A 14,284-nucleotide genomic window follows, 5' to 3' on the forward strand; every position below is an offset into this window, starting at 1 on the left:
TGAACATGACTGAAGCGACTTAGCACATACCCCTCTTATGCATATAATATGAAATTTTATGAATTTCTTTTTTTTCCCCCAAAACGAGTCTACTTTTTGATGACACTGTGAAAAAAAATAGAATTTTATCGATTCCTATTTCAATATTTTAATTTTGTTCCTCTGATTTCATTAGAAATCAAAATATTTGTTGCTGTTTTTATGTTCTTTTGAGTCATTTTCATGTCCTGTTCTTCAACATGAACTTTGCAATTTGCCAATCTTTGTCACCCAGTTTTTTCACTTTGTTTTCTTTCACACTCAACTTAGAATTAAATTATACATATTTTTTGGCTGATTTCCATAGCACAGTCACATAACTATGGCCAGAATTAAGCTAATTTCTTCTTGCTAACATACACCATGAGAAATTTATGTAATTTAATTGATGTTAAGATATCTGACTGGCATTGATATAATATATTGCTATGATATATATTTAATTTCAGAGAACTTCATCTACAATAAATTTGTCACCAGGAGAAGTGGAAGAAGATGATGATGATGAAAACACTTGTGGGCCCTCAGGACTCTGGGAAGCATTAACTCCTTGTAATGGATGTAGGAACCTTGGCTTCCCCATTCTTGCACAGGTAATGGTTTACTTTCTTAAGATACAATAAAACATAAAAATGGTTGCCTAGGTTTATAAATAAATCTTTTTTATTATCCACTGAAAATCCAATTAGTATTTTATTTATACTTTGAAATTTTTTCAGTTCAGGGTCAGTAAAATGCTTATATAACTAGCTGTACATGTATGCATAAGTCAACACATACTCTACATAATTATAATTTTATGTGATTTTATTTTGGTCATGATGCTAGCTCTAGAAAAATTGAGTTATATAAGAGGTTTTAGTATTTATGAGTTTGAAATATTTCATTTTAAAGAATGCTATTTTGAAATTAAATCATAATTCATATTTAAATAATAATAAAATGATTTAAAAGAAAGCATGTGAGAACTCTTTAAAAGCATAGTGATTTTTTTTTTCTTAGCACAATGGAATATTGTAGAATAATGTGTGCCACTGACAATTATGCACTACAATACCAAAATGAGAATAGAACACTAAAGCATTGATTATAATTTTGAAATCATTTCACTACTCATTAAGTCACTTTTAATTTTATTGTGTCACCCTCAAATTTTTCTTGTGCATTATGATTCACAAGCCAAACAGAATTAGGAAATTTGAAGCCACAATGAATTCATCTCTACATGAAGATGAAAAAGCACTTAATATGAAAAATAGTGTAATGGCAAGGTGTGTTTATGTAACTACATAAAATATAAGTGGAAAAATAATCTAGGATAAGAAAGAATTCAGTATATCTCAAAAATATTGTTTTCTGTTTTGCAACAAATATGAAGTAATTGTCTTCAAGAAATCGTTACATGTTTTTACATCTATGTCATAAGTTAATCACAGCCACCCAAATTCCAATATTGATTTATTGCACTTAAAGAATCTCTTTATCTTATATGAACTATTTATGAAACTTTAAGACAATTTATACTAACCTTACAGAATTCTTTTCAACGTTTACCGGCCTGTGAGATCCATAAAGGCACACTATGTATTGCTCAGTGTCTATGATTTAATGCCAACACTGTTCCTGAAACATTGTCACAATTACCTAGTATTTGAATTAAATGATTTTCTATAGGGTTTCATTTCTTCACTTGTTGATGTTTGGTAGAAACCAATGCAATCCTGTAAAACAATTATCCTTCAATTAAAAATAAATTAAAAAACACTTTTACGTATTTAAAAGGGTGTGTTTGTGTGTATGTTAGTCAAGGGTATAGAAGAAAGGAAATTAAGAAACATAGGTTTTGATTTTATTAATATACTTTTATCTGCTTAACAGTTTACCAGTAATTGAATGCTTTTACCTATTTTTTGGCTCATAAAATTAATATTTTTATATTTTTATTTTCAAAAGTAGAATTCTTATAAAATAGCAGAACTCTAAGCTATCATAATATATGACTATATCTGGGTTCTCCATCACCTTATTAACCTTTACGTTTATTTTTTAAATTTTAACATTTTGTTTTACTAGGTTTGGGAGTATGTTTGGTAGTACCTTGGTTTTGTTTATGATTTTTAATATTTTTCTTTGGCATTTTTCTGTGTAGGCTTGTATCACTTGAATAAATATTGAGTATTACTATTTTAATAGCTATATTTACCCTAAAATATTTCCCAATCTGAAGCTTTTCTTTCTTTTTTAATATTGTATGGGCATATGTTGTGTACTTTTTTTTTTACCATCAAATTGACTATGGTCTTTTTAAAAAATTCATTTCATCTAGAATTTCTTTAAAAAAATTTCAAATGTGGCTTTATATTTGTTTTTAACTTGATATCTACTTTTTCTATGACCTTACATTTGACAGTAACTCATTCCTTTCATTATATGCCATCATGCTTGGCTTGGGTTTTCTTCTGAATCTCTTATTTTAATTTTCCTATTTTTAAAAACAATGACCCACTTTGATATTTTTGCACATATATTGCAGGAGAAATATCATTGTATTAACACTGTTAGCTGACATGATTGTCTGCTTTTAAATTTATATTTTATACTCTGTCAAGTTTAAAAAGTATTCTTATTGGGTTTTTAATTGTTACTGCTTTAAATCTATAAACTTACTTGAGATGCAGTACCTTTTTAAAAAATGTATTTAATCTAACAAATCAAACAATTCTTTTACCAAGTTCTCTTCTAGTCTTCTTTTACTAATGTTCTCAATTTGTAATGGGTTCCCCTTTAACATATGTGTGTGTGTATGCTTAGTCACTTCAGTCATGTCTGACTCTTCATGACACTATGGACTGTAGCCCTCCAGGCTCCTCTGTCCATGGGATACTACAGGCAAGAATATTAGAGTGGGTTGCCATGCCCTCCTCCAGGGCACCTTCCTGACCCAGGGATCGACCAGCATCTCGTACATCTCCTGCATTGGCAGGAGGTTTCTTTACCACTAGCACCAAACCTGCCTGCCAGTGCAGGAGACATGAGAGATTCCTGGGTGGGGAAGATGCCCTCAAGGAAGACATGGCAACCGACTCCAATATTCTTGCCTGGAGAATCCCATAGACAGAGGAGCCTGGAGGGCTAGAGTCAATAGGGTCACAAAGATTCAGACACGACTAAAGTGACTTAGCACATATATATACATATATAATTATAACAACATTTTAAATGTGATGACGCAAACTATAAAAATACTTATTATATTTCACAATAAAATTAATGTGCAATGGTTGACACACTGGTATAGCTTAAAACTTATAAAAAACTTATAGCTTATAAGTTTTTCCTATAACTTGCAACAACTTTGAACTCAGGATTTTCTGGACATATGATTCTGTTATTGATGAAATTTTAAGGAAACTTTATTTAGAAGCCAGTTTTTTTCAGATCTGAATTATTTTGGGAGCCATTAAAATCATTAAGCCATAAGCACTGTGCATATAGGGCCTCATGAAAAGTTACATGCACAGAGTTACACTGTGCATGTAAGGGCCTCACTACCTTACAGTTTGGCACCGGAGCCTTTGCAATCAGTGGAATTAGTACAGTGAGATGGCAAGAATACACAGAAGAACTGTACAAAAAAGATCTTCACGACCCAGATAATCACAGTGGTGTGATCACTGACCTAGAGCCAGACATCCTGGAATGTGAAGTCAAGTGGGCCTTAGGAAGCATCACTACGAACAAAGCCAGTGGAGGTGACAGAATTCCAGTTGAGCTATTTCAAATCCTGAAAGATGATCTGTTAAAGTGCTGCACTCAATATGCCAGCAAATTTGGAAAACTCAGCAGTGGCCACAGGACTGGAAAAGGTCAGTTTTCATTCCAATCCTAAAGAAAGGCAATGCCAAAGAATGCTCAAACTACCGCACAACTGCACTCATCTCTGGCAACCCACTCCAGTACTCTTGCCTGGAAAATCCCATGGGTGGAGGAGCCTGGAAGGCTGCAGTCCATGGGGTCGTTGAGGGTCGGACACGACTGAGCAACTTCACATTCACTTTTCACTTTCATGCATTGGAGAAGGAAATGGCAACCCACTCCAGTGTTATTGCCTGGAGAATCCCAGGGATGGGGAAGCCTGGTGGGCTGCCGTCTATGGGGTCGCACAGAGTTGGACACAACTGAAGTGACTTTGCAGCAGCAGCAGCACACGCTAGTAAAGTAATGCTTAAAATTCTCCAAGCCAGGCTTCAGCAATATGTGAACTGTAAACTTCCTGATGTTCAAGCTGGTTTTAGAAAAGGCAGAGGAACCAGAGATCAAATTGCCAACATCCGCTGGATCATGGAAAAAGCAAGAGAGTTCCAGAAAAACATCTATTTCTGCTTTATTGACTATGCCAAAGCCTTTGAATATGTGGATCACAATAAACTGTGGAAACTTCTGAAAGAGATGGGAATACCAGACCACCTGACCTGCCTCTTGAGAAATTTGTATGCAGGTCAGGAAGCAACAGTTAGAACTGGGCATGGAACAACAGACTGGTTCCAAATAGGAAAAGTTCGTCAAGGCTGTATATTGTCACCCTGTTTATTTAACTTATATGCAGAGTACATCATGAGAAATGCTGGACTGGAAGAAACACAAGCTGGAATCAAGATTGCCGGGAGAAATATCAATAACCTCAGATATGCAGATGACACCACCCTTATGGCAGAAAGTAAAGAGGAACTAAAAAGCCTCTTGATGAAGGTGAAAGTGGAGAGTGAAAAAAGTTGGCTTAAAGCTCAACATTCAGTAAACGAGGATTATGGCATCCGGTCCCATCACTTCATGGGAAATAGATGGGGAAACAGTGGAAACAGTGTCAGACTTTATTTTTTTGGGCTCCAAAATCACTACAGATGGTGACTGCAGCCATGAAATTAAAAGACACTTACTCCTTGGAAGGAAAGTTATGACCAACCTAGATAGCATAATCAAAAGCAGAGACATTACTTTGCCAACAAAGGTTCGTCTAGTCAAGGCTATGGTTTTTCCTGTGGTCATGTATGGATGTGAGAGTTGGACTGTGAAGAAAGCTGAGCACCGAAGAATTGATGCTTTTGAACTGTGGTGTTGGAGAAGACTCTTGAGAGTCCCTTGGACTGCAAGGAGATCCAACCAGTCCATTCTGAAGGAGATCAGCCCTGGGATTTCTTTGAAAGGAATGATGCTAAAGCTGAAACTCCAGCACTTTGGCCACCTCATGCGAAGACTTGACTGATTGGAAAAGACTCTGATGCTGGGAGGGATTGGGGGCAAGAGGAGAAGGGGATGACAGAGGATGGGATGGCTGGATGGCATCACGGACTCGATGGACATGAGTCTGAGTGAACTCCGGGAGTTGGTGATGGACAGGGAGGCCTGGCGTGCTGCGATTCATGGGGTCGCAAAGAGTCGCACACGACTGAGTGACTGATCTGATCTGATCTGATCTAGCAGATTCTTACATATTCAGATTTTCTGGATTGGAATAAATATAATTTATTCTTCTTAGCTGGATCTAGCAAACAGGTATTAAATATCTTGTATTCAAAGTAGAGTGCTAAACTTCAGAAACATGAGGATTATGGAAATACAAACTTAATTGGGAGCCAGGTTACTTTTACATTCTGATTCTGGGCTTTAAAACTATATTATTTATCACTTTCAAATTCTTAGATTTTGTACTTGCAAAATTAGAACATTGCTTGGTCTTTTGGATCTTAATTTCCAAAATCATTTAATTTCTGCTGCTGCTGCTGCTAAGTCGCTTCAGTCGTGTCCGACTCTGTGCGATCCCATAGTCGACAGCCCACCAGGCTCGCCTGTACCTGGGATTCTCCAGGCAAGAACGCTGGAGTGGGTTGCCATTTCCTTCTCCAATGCAGGAAAGTGAAAAGTGAAAGGGAAGTCGCTCAGTCGTGTCCAAGTCTTAGAGACCCCATGGACTGCAGCCCACCAGGCTCCTCCGTCCATGGGATTTTCCAGGCAAGAGTTCTGGAGTGGGGTGCCATTGCCTTCTCCGATTTAATTTCTAGTTTTTGCCTATATTTTGAATTGATCCTATATTCAAGTTTCATCTATTTTTTTCTGGTTTTTAGAAGGTATTTTCTTCTCTTATTGTGACTAGATTGTTGGAGTTTTTATAAGAGGCAATTCCTTTCAAATTTATGAGAATTGATAATTCTGAATAACAGGATTAAAATGAAAATATATATAATATATTGGGCACTTTAGTATAATTTCAAAGCAGTTAAATAAAATTTAAGCTGGGCAAAGAATTAGAAAAGAAATCAAGAATGAAGGGACTGGGAATACGAAGCCCTTTCTGGAAAGTATAATTAAACTCAAATTTGTTTTTCAACATTCTTGGCAATAACAATCACTACTATTTTGAAAATAGAAGTGAGAAGGGAGGAAGTAGAATTCAGAAGTGAGCAAGAACAAAGGTGGGGTTGGGGAAAGATCCTCTAGAGCAGATAATCAAACTGTTAGATAAGGCCAAGAATGAACATGGGAGTTGCACTTTATAGCTCTCCCATTTGTGTTGTTGCAATAGTACTTGGGAACCGTCTGAACAGGAGACAATTCAATAAAGGTGCTAGGAATAAAGTATAAAACTGTACCTTGTGTTTGCTCAAATGGCAAACCCAAATCTGAAATATTTGATTGACTGATATGCTCACAAAAAGCTACAGTGAGATCAGGTATTGTCTGGCCATAGGAAACTGAAGTCATAAAAGAAAGTGTGGGGGAAGGGAAACTTTTGAATGAAGATGAAATAAGAAGAGAGAGGAATTTTGTTACTTGAGTTCGGTGAATGCAGTGAATACATCTGAACAAATAAAGAGCAGTGCTGTTTCATAAGAACTGTAATCCCATACACCTTGGGCTTTTTGTGCTGTAGGCATCTTGCTAAGCTTTGTTGCTTTTGCAGATGTTGGAATGACTTAGGTGCATCTTGTTTTTTCTCTAACGAATTTATCTTCTTTCAAGACTCACCTAAAGACACATCTGCTTTTTTGTCTAAACCTTCTCATCTGGAGTTAGTTGGTCTCACCCCAGTTCCCTGGCTTCCATGGCATTTCATTTCTGCCTCTGCCTATTATTTACATCCTTGTCTCTTTCTCTTGGGCTTCCCAGGTGACTCAGTGGATAAAGAGTCTGCCTCTGCAGGAAACACAGGCAATGTGGGTTCTATTCCTGGGTTTGGAAGATTCCCTGGAGTAGGACATGGCAACCCACTCCAGGATTCTTGCCTGGGAAATCCCATGGAGAGAGGAGCCTGGCAGGCTATAGTCCAGAGGGTCGCAAAGAGTTGGACACGACTGAACACACACACACACTGTTTACACAATGCCTACAGTGATGTCAGATATTTTACATGTAGCTATCTAAAGAAAGTCACCCATTCCAGTCCATTTTACTTTGCTGATTCCTAGAATGTTGACATTTACTCTTGCCATCTCCTGTTTGACCACTTCTAATTTGCCTTGATTCATGGACCTGACATTCCAGGTTCCTATGCAATATTGCTCTTTACAGCATCGGACCTTGCTTCTATCATCAGTCACATCCACAGCTGTGTATGGTTTTTGCTTTGGCTCCATCCCTTCATTCTTTCTGGAGTTATTTCTCCACTGATCTCCAGTAGCATATTGGGCCCCTACTGACCTGGGGAGTTCTTCTTTCAGTATCCATCATTTTGCCTTTTCATACTGTTCATGGGGTTCTCAAGGCAAGAATACTGAAGTGGTTTGCCATTCCCTTCTCCAGTGGACCACATTCTCTCAGACCTCTCCTCCATGACCCGCCCGTCTTGGGTGGCCCCACAGGCATGGTTTAGTTTCACTGAGTTAGACAAGGCTGTGGTCTTAGTGTGATTAGATTGACTAGTTTTCTGTGATTATGGTTTCAGTGTGTCTGTCCTCTGATGCCCTCTTGCAACACCTACCGTCTTACTTGGGTTTCTCTTACCTTGTACGTGGGGTATCTCTTCACGGCTGCTCCAGCAAAGTGCAGCTGCTTCTCCTTACCTTGGATTAGGGGGATCTCCTCACCGCCACCCCTCCTGACCTTGAATGTGGAATAGCTCCTCTAGGCCCTCCGGCACCCGCACAGCCACCGCTCCTTGGAGGTGGGGTTGCTCCTCCCAGCCGCCGCCCCTGGCCTCTCATGTGGGGTAGCTCCTCTCCGCTGCACTCTGTGAGCCGTCGCAGCCACCCATGCTCATCTCACATGCTAGTAAAGTAATGCTCAAAATTCTCCAAGCCAGGCTTCAGCAATACGTGAACCATGGACTTCCAGATGTTCAAGCTGGTTTTAGAAAAGGCAGAGGAACCAGAGATCAAATTGCCAACATCCGCTGGATCATGGAAAAAGCAAGAGAGTTCCAGAAAAACATCTATTTCTGCTTTATTGACTGTGTGGATCACAATAAACTGTGGAAACTTCTGAAAGAGATGGGAATACCAGACCACCTGACCTGCCTCTTGAGAAACCTGTATGCAGGTCAGGAAACAACAGTTAGAACTGGACATGGAACAACAGACTGGTTCCAAATAGGAAAAGGAGTACGTCAAGGCTGTATATTGTCACCCTGTTTATTTAACTTACGTGCAGAGTACATCATGAGAAACGCTGGGCTGGAAGAAGCACAAGCTGGAATCAAGATTGCTGGGAGAAATATCAATAATCTTAGATAAGCCTTTCCTGGTTGCTCAGACGGTAAAGCATCTGCCTACAATGCAGGAGCCCCGGATTCGATCCCTGGGTTGGGAAGATCCCCTGGAGAAGGAAATGGCAATCCACTCCAGTACTATTGCCTGGAAAATCCCATGGACAGAGGAGCCTGGTAGGCTACAGTCCATGGGGCCACAAAGAGTTGGACACGACTGAGCAACTTCACACTTTCAGATATGCAGATGACACCACCTGTATGGCAAAAAGTGAAAAGGAACTAAAAAGCCTCTTGATGAAAGTGAAAGTGGAGAGTGAAAAAGTTGGCTTAAAGCTCAACATTCAGAAAACGAAGATCATGGCATCTGGTCCCATCACTTCATGGGAAATAGATGGGGAAACAGTGGAAACAGTGCCAGACTTTATTTTTGGGGGCTCCAAAATCACTGCAGATGGTGACTACAGCCATGAAATTAAAAGACACTTACTCCTTGGAAGAAAAGTTATGACCAGCCTAGATAGCATATTGAAAAGCAGAAACATTACTTTGCCAACAAAGGTCCGTCTAGTCAAGGCTATGGTTTTTCCAGTGGTCATGTATGGATGTGAGAGTTGGACTTTGAAGAAGGCTGAGTGCTGAAGAATTGATGCTTTTGAACTGTGGTATTGGAGAAGACTTGAGAGTCCCTTGGAGTGCAAGGAGATCCAAACAGTCCATTCTGAAGGAGATCGATCAACTTTGGGATTTCTTTGGAAGGAATGATGCTAAAGCTGAAACTCCAGTACTTTGGCCACCGCATGTGAAGAGTTGACTTATTGGAAAAGACTCTGATGCTGGGAGGGTTTGAGGGCAGGAGGAGAAGGGGACAACAGAGGATGAGATGGCTGGATGGCATCACTGACTCGATGTATATGAGTTTGAGTGAACTCCGGGAGTTGGTGATGGACAGGGAGGCCTGGCATGCTGCGATTCATGGGGTCGCAAAGAGTTAGACGACTGAGTGATTGAACTGAACTGATCTAAAGAAATAAACAGGTAACCTACTGAAGGTCATAGCTGGGTGTTATGTGGCTTTGTAGGCCTCATTTTATGTTGTTCTGCCCCCTATCAGTTGCTTCTGTCCTTTGTTATTTATTTTGTAAGTTTTCGAAGTTTCTTTGGCTAATAAATGTAGATCATAGATAGATCAAAATTTTTGAGAGTAATCTTTAGCATTTTATTCTGTCACTTGTTCATTTAATCACAAATATCAAGTGAAGGGAAGGCTACAGATAGTTCAGAGCCTGATTATAAATTCCTATTTAGTTTTACTATTACGCTTTCTTGTTAGTAGAGCATATGTTATTAGAGCAGAGAATATGTGTTGAGTTGTATTGTGGTAGATGATTTATTGCTTTCCTCCACAGTCTCAGATGAGCCACCTCTGCACCATGTGCAGCTTTGAGGGCTTTGAGGCTCTTGCCTAAAGAGTCAATCCTGATGGGTGGAGACCCTCTGTTCACCACCCTGCTTACTCATGTAGCCTTCACTCTGTAAGGTTGAGATGAGGAGTCTGGATACTAAACCTTTAACTGTTTTTGGAACAGGCTTATCAGTAGTCTCCACTCCTGCAATTCCCATACTCATGCTGCCCCATGGGGAGAGGCCAACAGCTCTTACTGATGGGCTGGAAGTACCTTCTGAGAACACAAGGACTTGCAGTCCTTGCTAACAACAATCATAAGACATGTTGAAATTAACCATAATGACCATGCTGACTGGGCTTCCTCCTGGATCTCTGAAGGTTGCTCCTGATGGGCTGTTGTTTCTCTTCTGAGTTTGCAGACATGGTTACAGTCACATCCACAGCATTAGTGGTGGTGCCTATTGTTACAATTGCTCCTATCAAGCTTTGTAGGCTTTGTAATTGCAGAAGTATGTGAACTGTTGAAGGCAGTGTATGTGGGAGGCATGTTAAATTCATTCCTCCCCAGCATAATCATACTGCTGCTGCTGCTAAGTCGCTTCAGTTGTGTCTGACTCGGTGCGACCCCATAGACGGCAGCCCGCCAGGCTCCCCCGTCCCTGGGATTCTCCAGCCAAGAACACTGGAGTGGGTTGCCGTTTCCTTCTCCAATGCATGAAAGTGAAAAGTGAAAGTGAAGTTGCTCAGTCGTGTCCGACTGGTTGCGACCCCATGGACTGCAGCCTACCAGGCTCCTCCATCCATGGGATTTCCCAGGCAAGAGTACTGGAGTGAGTTGCCATTGCCTTCTCCATAATCATACTAAGTGGCTCTAAACTCATCACGGTTTATGTAAAGGCTCTGAATGCTCACTCGATCTTGATTTCTTCCATAGGAAAAGGTAGCATTTGCCTAGGAGAAGACAAGTAAAGAAAGTGATACCAGTAAAACTGCTTCCTTCTCTTTCTGTAGCTAAACAACAAGAGCTTATAGTAAGAATTTTGAGCTTTCAACTCTACTCTGCCATTTGATGCAAGAAGTTCTCCTACAGTATCTCTACAATGACCACTCCAGTTTTGCTGGGACAGTTTGTGTCAGTGAGAATACTTATTAAAATACACTTTTGTTAGTATTTATCCTGGTCAGGCGATATGTACATTAATAATTTGATGTATATGTGTGTGTGCTCAATCGGGTCCAACTCTTTGTTACCCCATGGACTGTAGCCCACCAGGCTCCTCTGCCCATGGAATTTTCCAGGCAAGAATATTGACGGGGGATGGAGGGTTATCATTTCCTATTCCAGGAGATCTTCCCAACCCAGGGATTGAACCTGCATCTCTTGCATCTGCTGTATTGACGGGTTGATTCTTTACCGCCGTACCACCTGGGAAGCCCAGTATTTTGATAGGTATTAACAAATTATGCACATCTCACTGTCACTGATTTATACAAAAATAAGTACATGGCAGTCTTGGGGAGACATACATTCTGCAAAATGTCCGCCTACCTGGGTTGGAGTATATGTTCAAGAATAGATTGGGTGGTCAGGCTGCTGCAGATGGCAATATGATATTGGATATGAAATTAATGGTTGCTGACAGCTAACAAATCTCTGCAATACAGCCTTGGGGAACTCTTTGGAGAAATACTAGGAACCTCTTTAGTGTGCCATGGCCTCCAAATGAGGCTCATTTGGCCTTGAGTCCTTCCAAAAATTAGAGTATTCCCAGATGAGCCTCTGTACCAAAGCCTCTGCAGGACTTTAAGCTGTTCTCCCTAAGCACCCTGGCCCCATCTTTTGGAGACTTACCACTAGGCACTTCTTCTCTTTTCTTAAGTCCAGTTATGTCCAGAATGTTCCTAGCTCGGGTGGCCTGAGTTCTGCTGTGAGCATTTGCTGATAGTCTCAGGAAATAAATGAGGTTTTTCCACTGAATAAAAAGATCCCCTCTATCTGGAGGGAGACACAGCTGAAGGTAAAAAGAGCGGCCACTGGCAAGCTTCAGGTGGAGCTGTTGTTTTTTACTGTTATGAATGGATATCTCTACAAACTTCAAGGGAAGCAGCCTGGTTAGCTCTAAGATCTGTGTAGGCTTTTTACCTCTCTCCTGGGCAGCAGAGCTGTGCCTGTTAGAGTCATCACAGATAGCAGCTGGTTGGGCCAGCAGCATGACATCAGGCAGTGTGAGGTGGGGGCTGGTACGAAAGATGCCCACAGTCACCATTTGGGCCCGGTTGTGCACATCAAGCACTTCTCCTTTCCTGCTGACCTGTATAAAGTTACTCTCAAACACTGGCGCATATTGGAATATAGGGTACTCCCCCTTGTACAGTTATCACTGCAGTTTCCCTATGGAGGTGTTAAACATACTCGGCAAGACTGCTTTTGGCTGAGTAGTATGCTAATGTATATTGGCTGTTCTTGACTTTTATCAGGATAGCTCCTAGAACCTTCTCCAAGCCTTCCTTACCACACCTTGTAGAGCGTCCTGTTTCCCTGGTCTCTCCAGCAGTTGGGCTAACAGTGGTCTCCTGCAGATTTTGCCTCTGAGTGACTGAGGGCAAGTTGTGGGAGCTGATTACCGACTACTCAGTGCTAGAGACAGTTTCTTCTGGACCTGACTGTGCCCTGCCTAGAGCATGGAGATGTCAGGGCATGCAGAAGCCAGGCTTCCAGTAGATGTCAGGGTATGCAGATATAAAGGTGTGCAGTTATCAGGGTCCCAGTATGTCAGGGTGCACAGATGTTAAGGTGCACAGATATTGGTATTCAATCATAATCCCATTGCATCTCTCCTCCAAAAACTGTACCTTTCAACTAAGCCTAAACTACCTTGAGGGACCCCTCTTATCCTCTCCTGTCCATTGTGACCCGGGCTCATCACACAGACCTTTGTCTATGTCATGCAACAGTCCCGCCCTCAGAGCAGGGTAACTGTCCTCTCTACTTCACCCATCCTCTTCACCAGGCCACACTGCCACAGCTCAGAAGACCACTCCCTCCTCCCTGGGCCCATCTGAGGATCTTAATACTTACTGACAAATTGCTTTCAAAAAGGGTTGGGCAAACTTTCTGTTAGGTATGAGTTTAAAATATGCATACTCTCTTAACCAGCACTTCTAACTGCTGACAATTAGAATTAATTGTAGGCAATTTACCTTAAAGACAGTTGGACAAGTTGGTAAACAAGTTGGATGTATAGAATGTTTATCAAGGTTTATTGTAGCAAAAACAATCATAAACAAGATTAATATCTTATAATAAGGATTTGGTTAAATAGATTATGGAGCATTCTGTGAAAGAATACTCTGAAGTCATAAGAATGATTATGTAGTTCCTTATTTATTAAAATGAAAAGATATACCTGATAATATTCTTTTAAGAAAAAGAGAAAAGCAAACATTTCAGACTAGGTTTATACCTGTGATCCAATTTATGTAAAATCATCCATATGTGTGTTTGGGTATAAAATTACAATATATTCAACGAAATGTTTAAAGTGCTTGTCCCTGGATGGTGTAATTTTTATTTTCTTTATATTTCCTGTTTTCTCTTAGGATACTTATTTACTTCTATTAATGGGATGAATTAAGCTATTTTTATTAACAATATTTTTATAGCCATCAAAAATTTTATGTTTTGACCTACCCTCAAGTTGCTGAGATTTTCCCTAGACATCTGTACCCTAACTGTACAGTGGAAAGAGCCTTGAACATCATATGTATGCTCTAGTCTTTACTATCAAATTGGCTTATTAAAGAAGTAGTCAGAAATTTGGCTATTATAAATATTATAAATTCAGTAAGATTAAAATATACTTATTGGAATGACAATTTACATAACACACACATACATACGTAAAGCCATCTTTTTTGAGTTTTTTGTCTGTTCTGTAAGTAAAAATGAACACTTTCTTCCCTTCATATCGAAGTATCTGGTTATTTCTGGAAATATGAATACTTTATTCTTTATTTATTGAGAGGCTTAGTCACACATCAATAGCAGTTCTTACTGGCCCATCCAAAATCTTTATATTTTAATTTCCATTTCACGTTTACATTGTCTATAATTAACAAAAAGAATAAGCCTAACATAT

At 39.9% G+C, this 14,284-nt stretch overlaps 2 protein-coding genes across 6 annotated transcripts in view; one reads left to right on the forward strand and one right to left on the reverse strand.

The window, feature by feature from the left end:
• Positions 1-14,284, forward strand: part of ANKS1B (ankyrin repeat and sterile alpha motif domain containing 1B) — a 1,156,394-nt gene that overhangs the window by 275,674 nt on the left and 866,436 nt on the right. For all 5 annotated transcript variants that reach the window (XM_070370293.1, XM_070370295.1, XM_070370296.1 and 2 more), the window contains exon 9: positions 489-632. In XM_070370293.1, coding sequence (XP_070226394.1) covers positions 489-632 — 144 coding nt within the window. The remainder of the gene's footprint in view (positions 1-488; positions 633-14,284) is intronic.
• On the reverse strand, positions 10,211-12,556 carry GARIN6 (golgi associated RAB2 interactor family member 6). The gene is given in 3 exon segments (XM_070371845.1): positions 10,211-10,447; positions 10,575-10,663; positions 11,998-12,556. Coding segments are annotated over 3 exon segments (885 nt in total).

Source organism: Bos mutus, chromosome 5 (assembly GCF_027580195.1).
Source record: "Bos mutus isolate GX-2022 chromosome 5, NWIPB_WYAK_1.1, whole genome shotgun sequence".
In the NCBI taxonomy this organism is placed as follows: Eukaryota; Metazoa; Chordata; class Mammalia; order Artiodactyla; family Bovidae; genus Bos; species Bos mutus.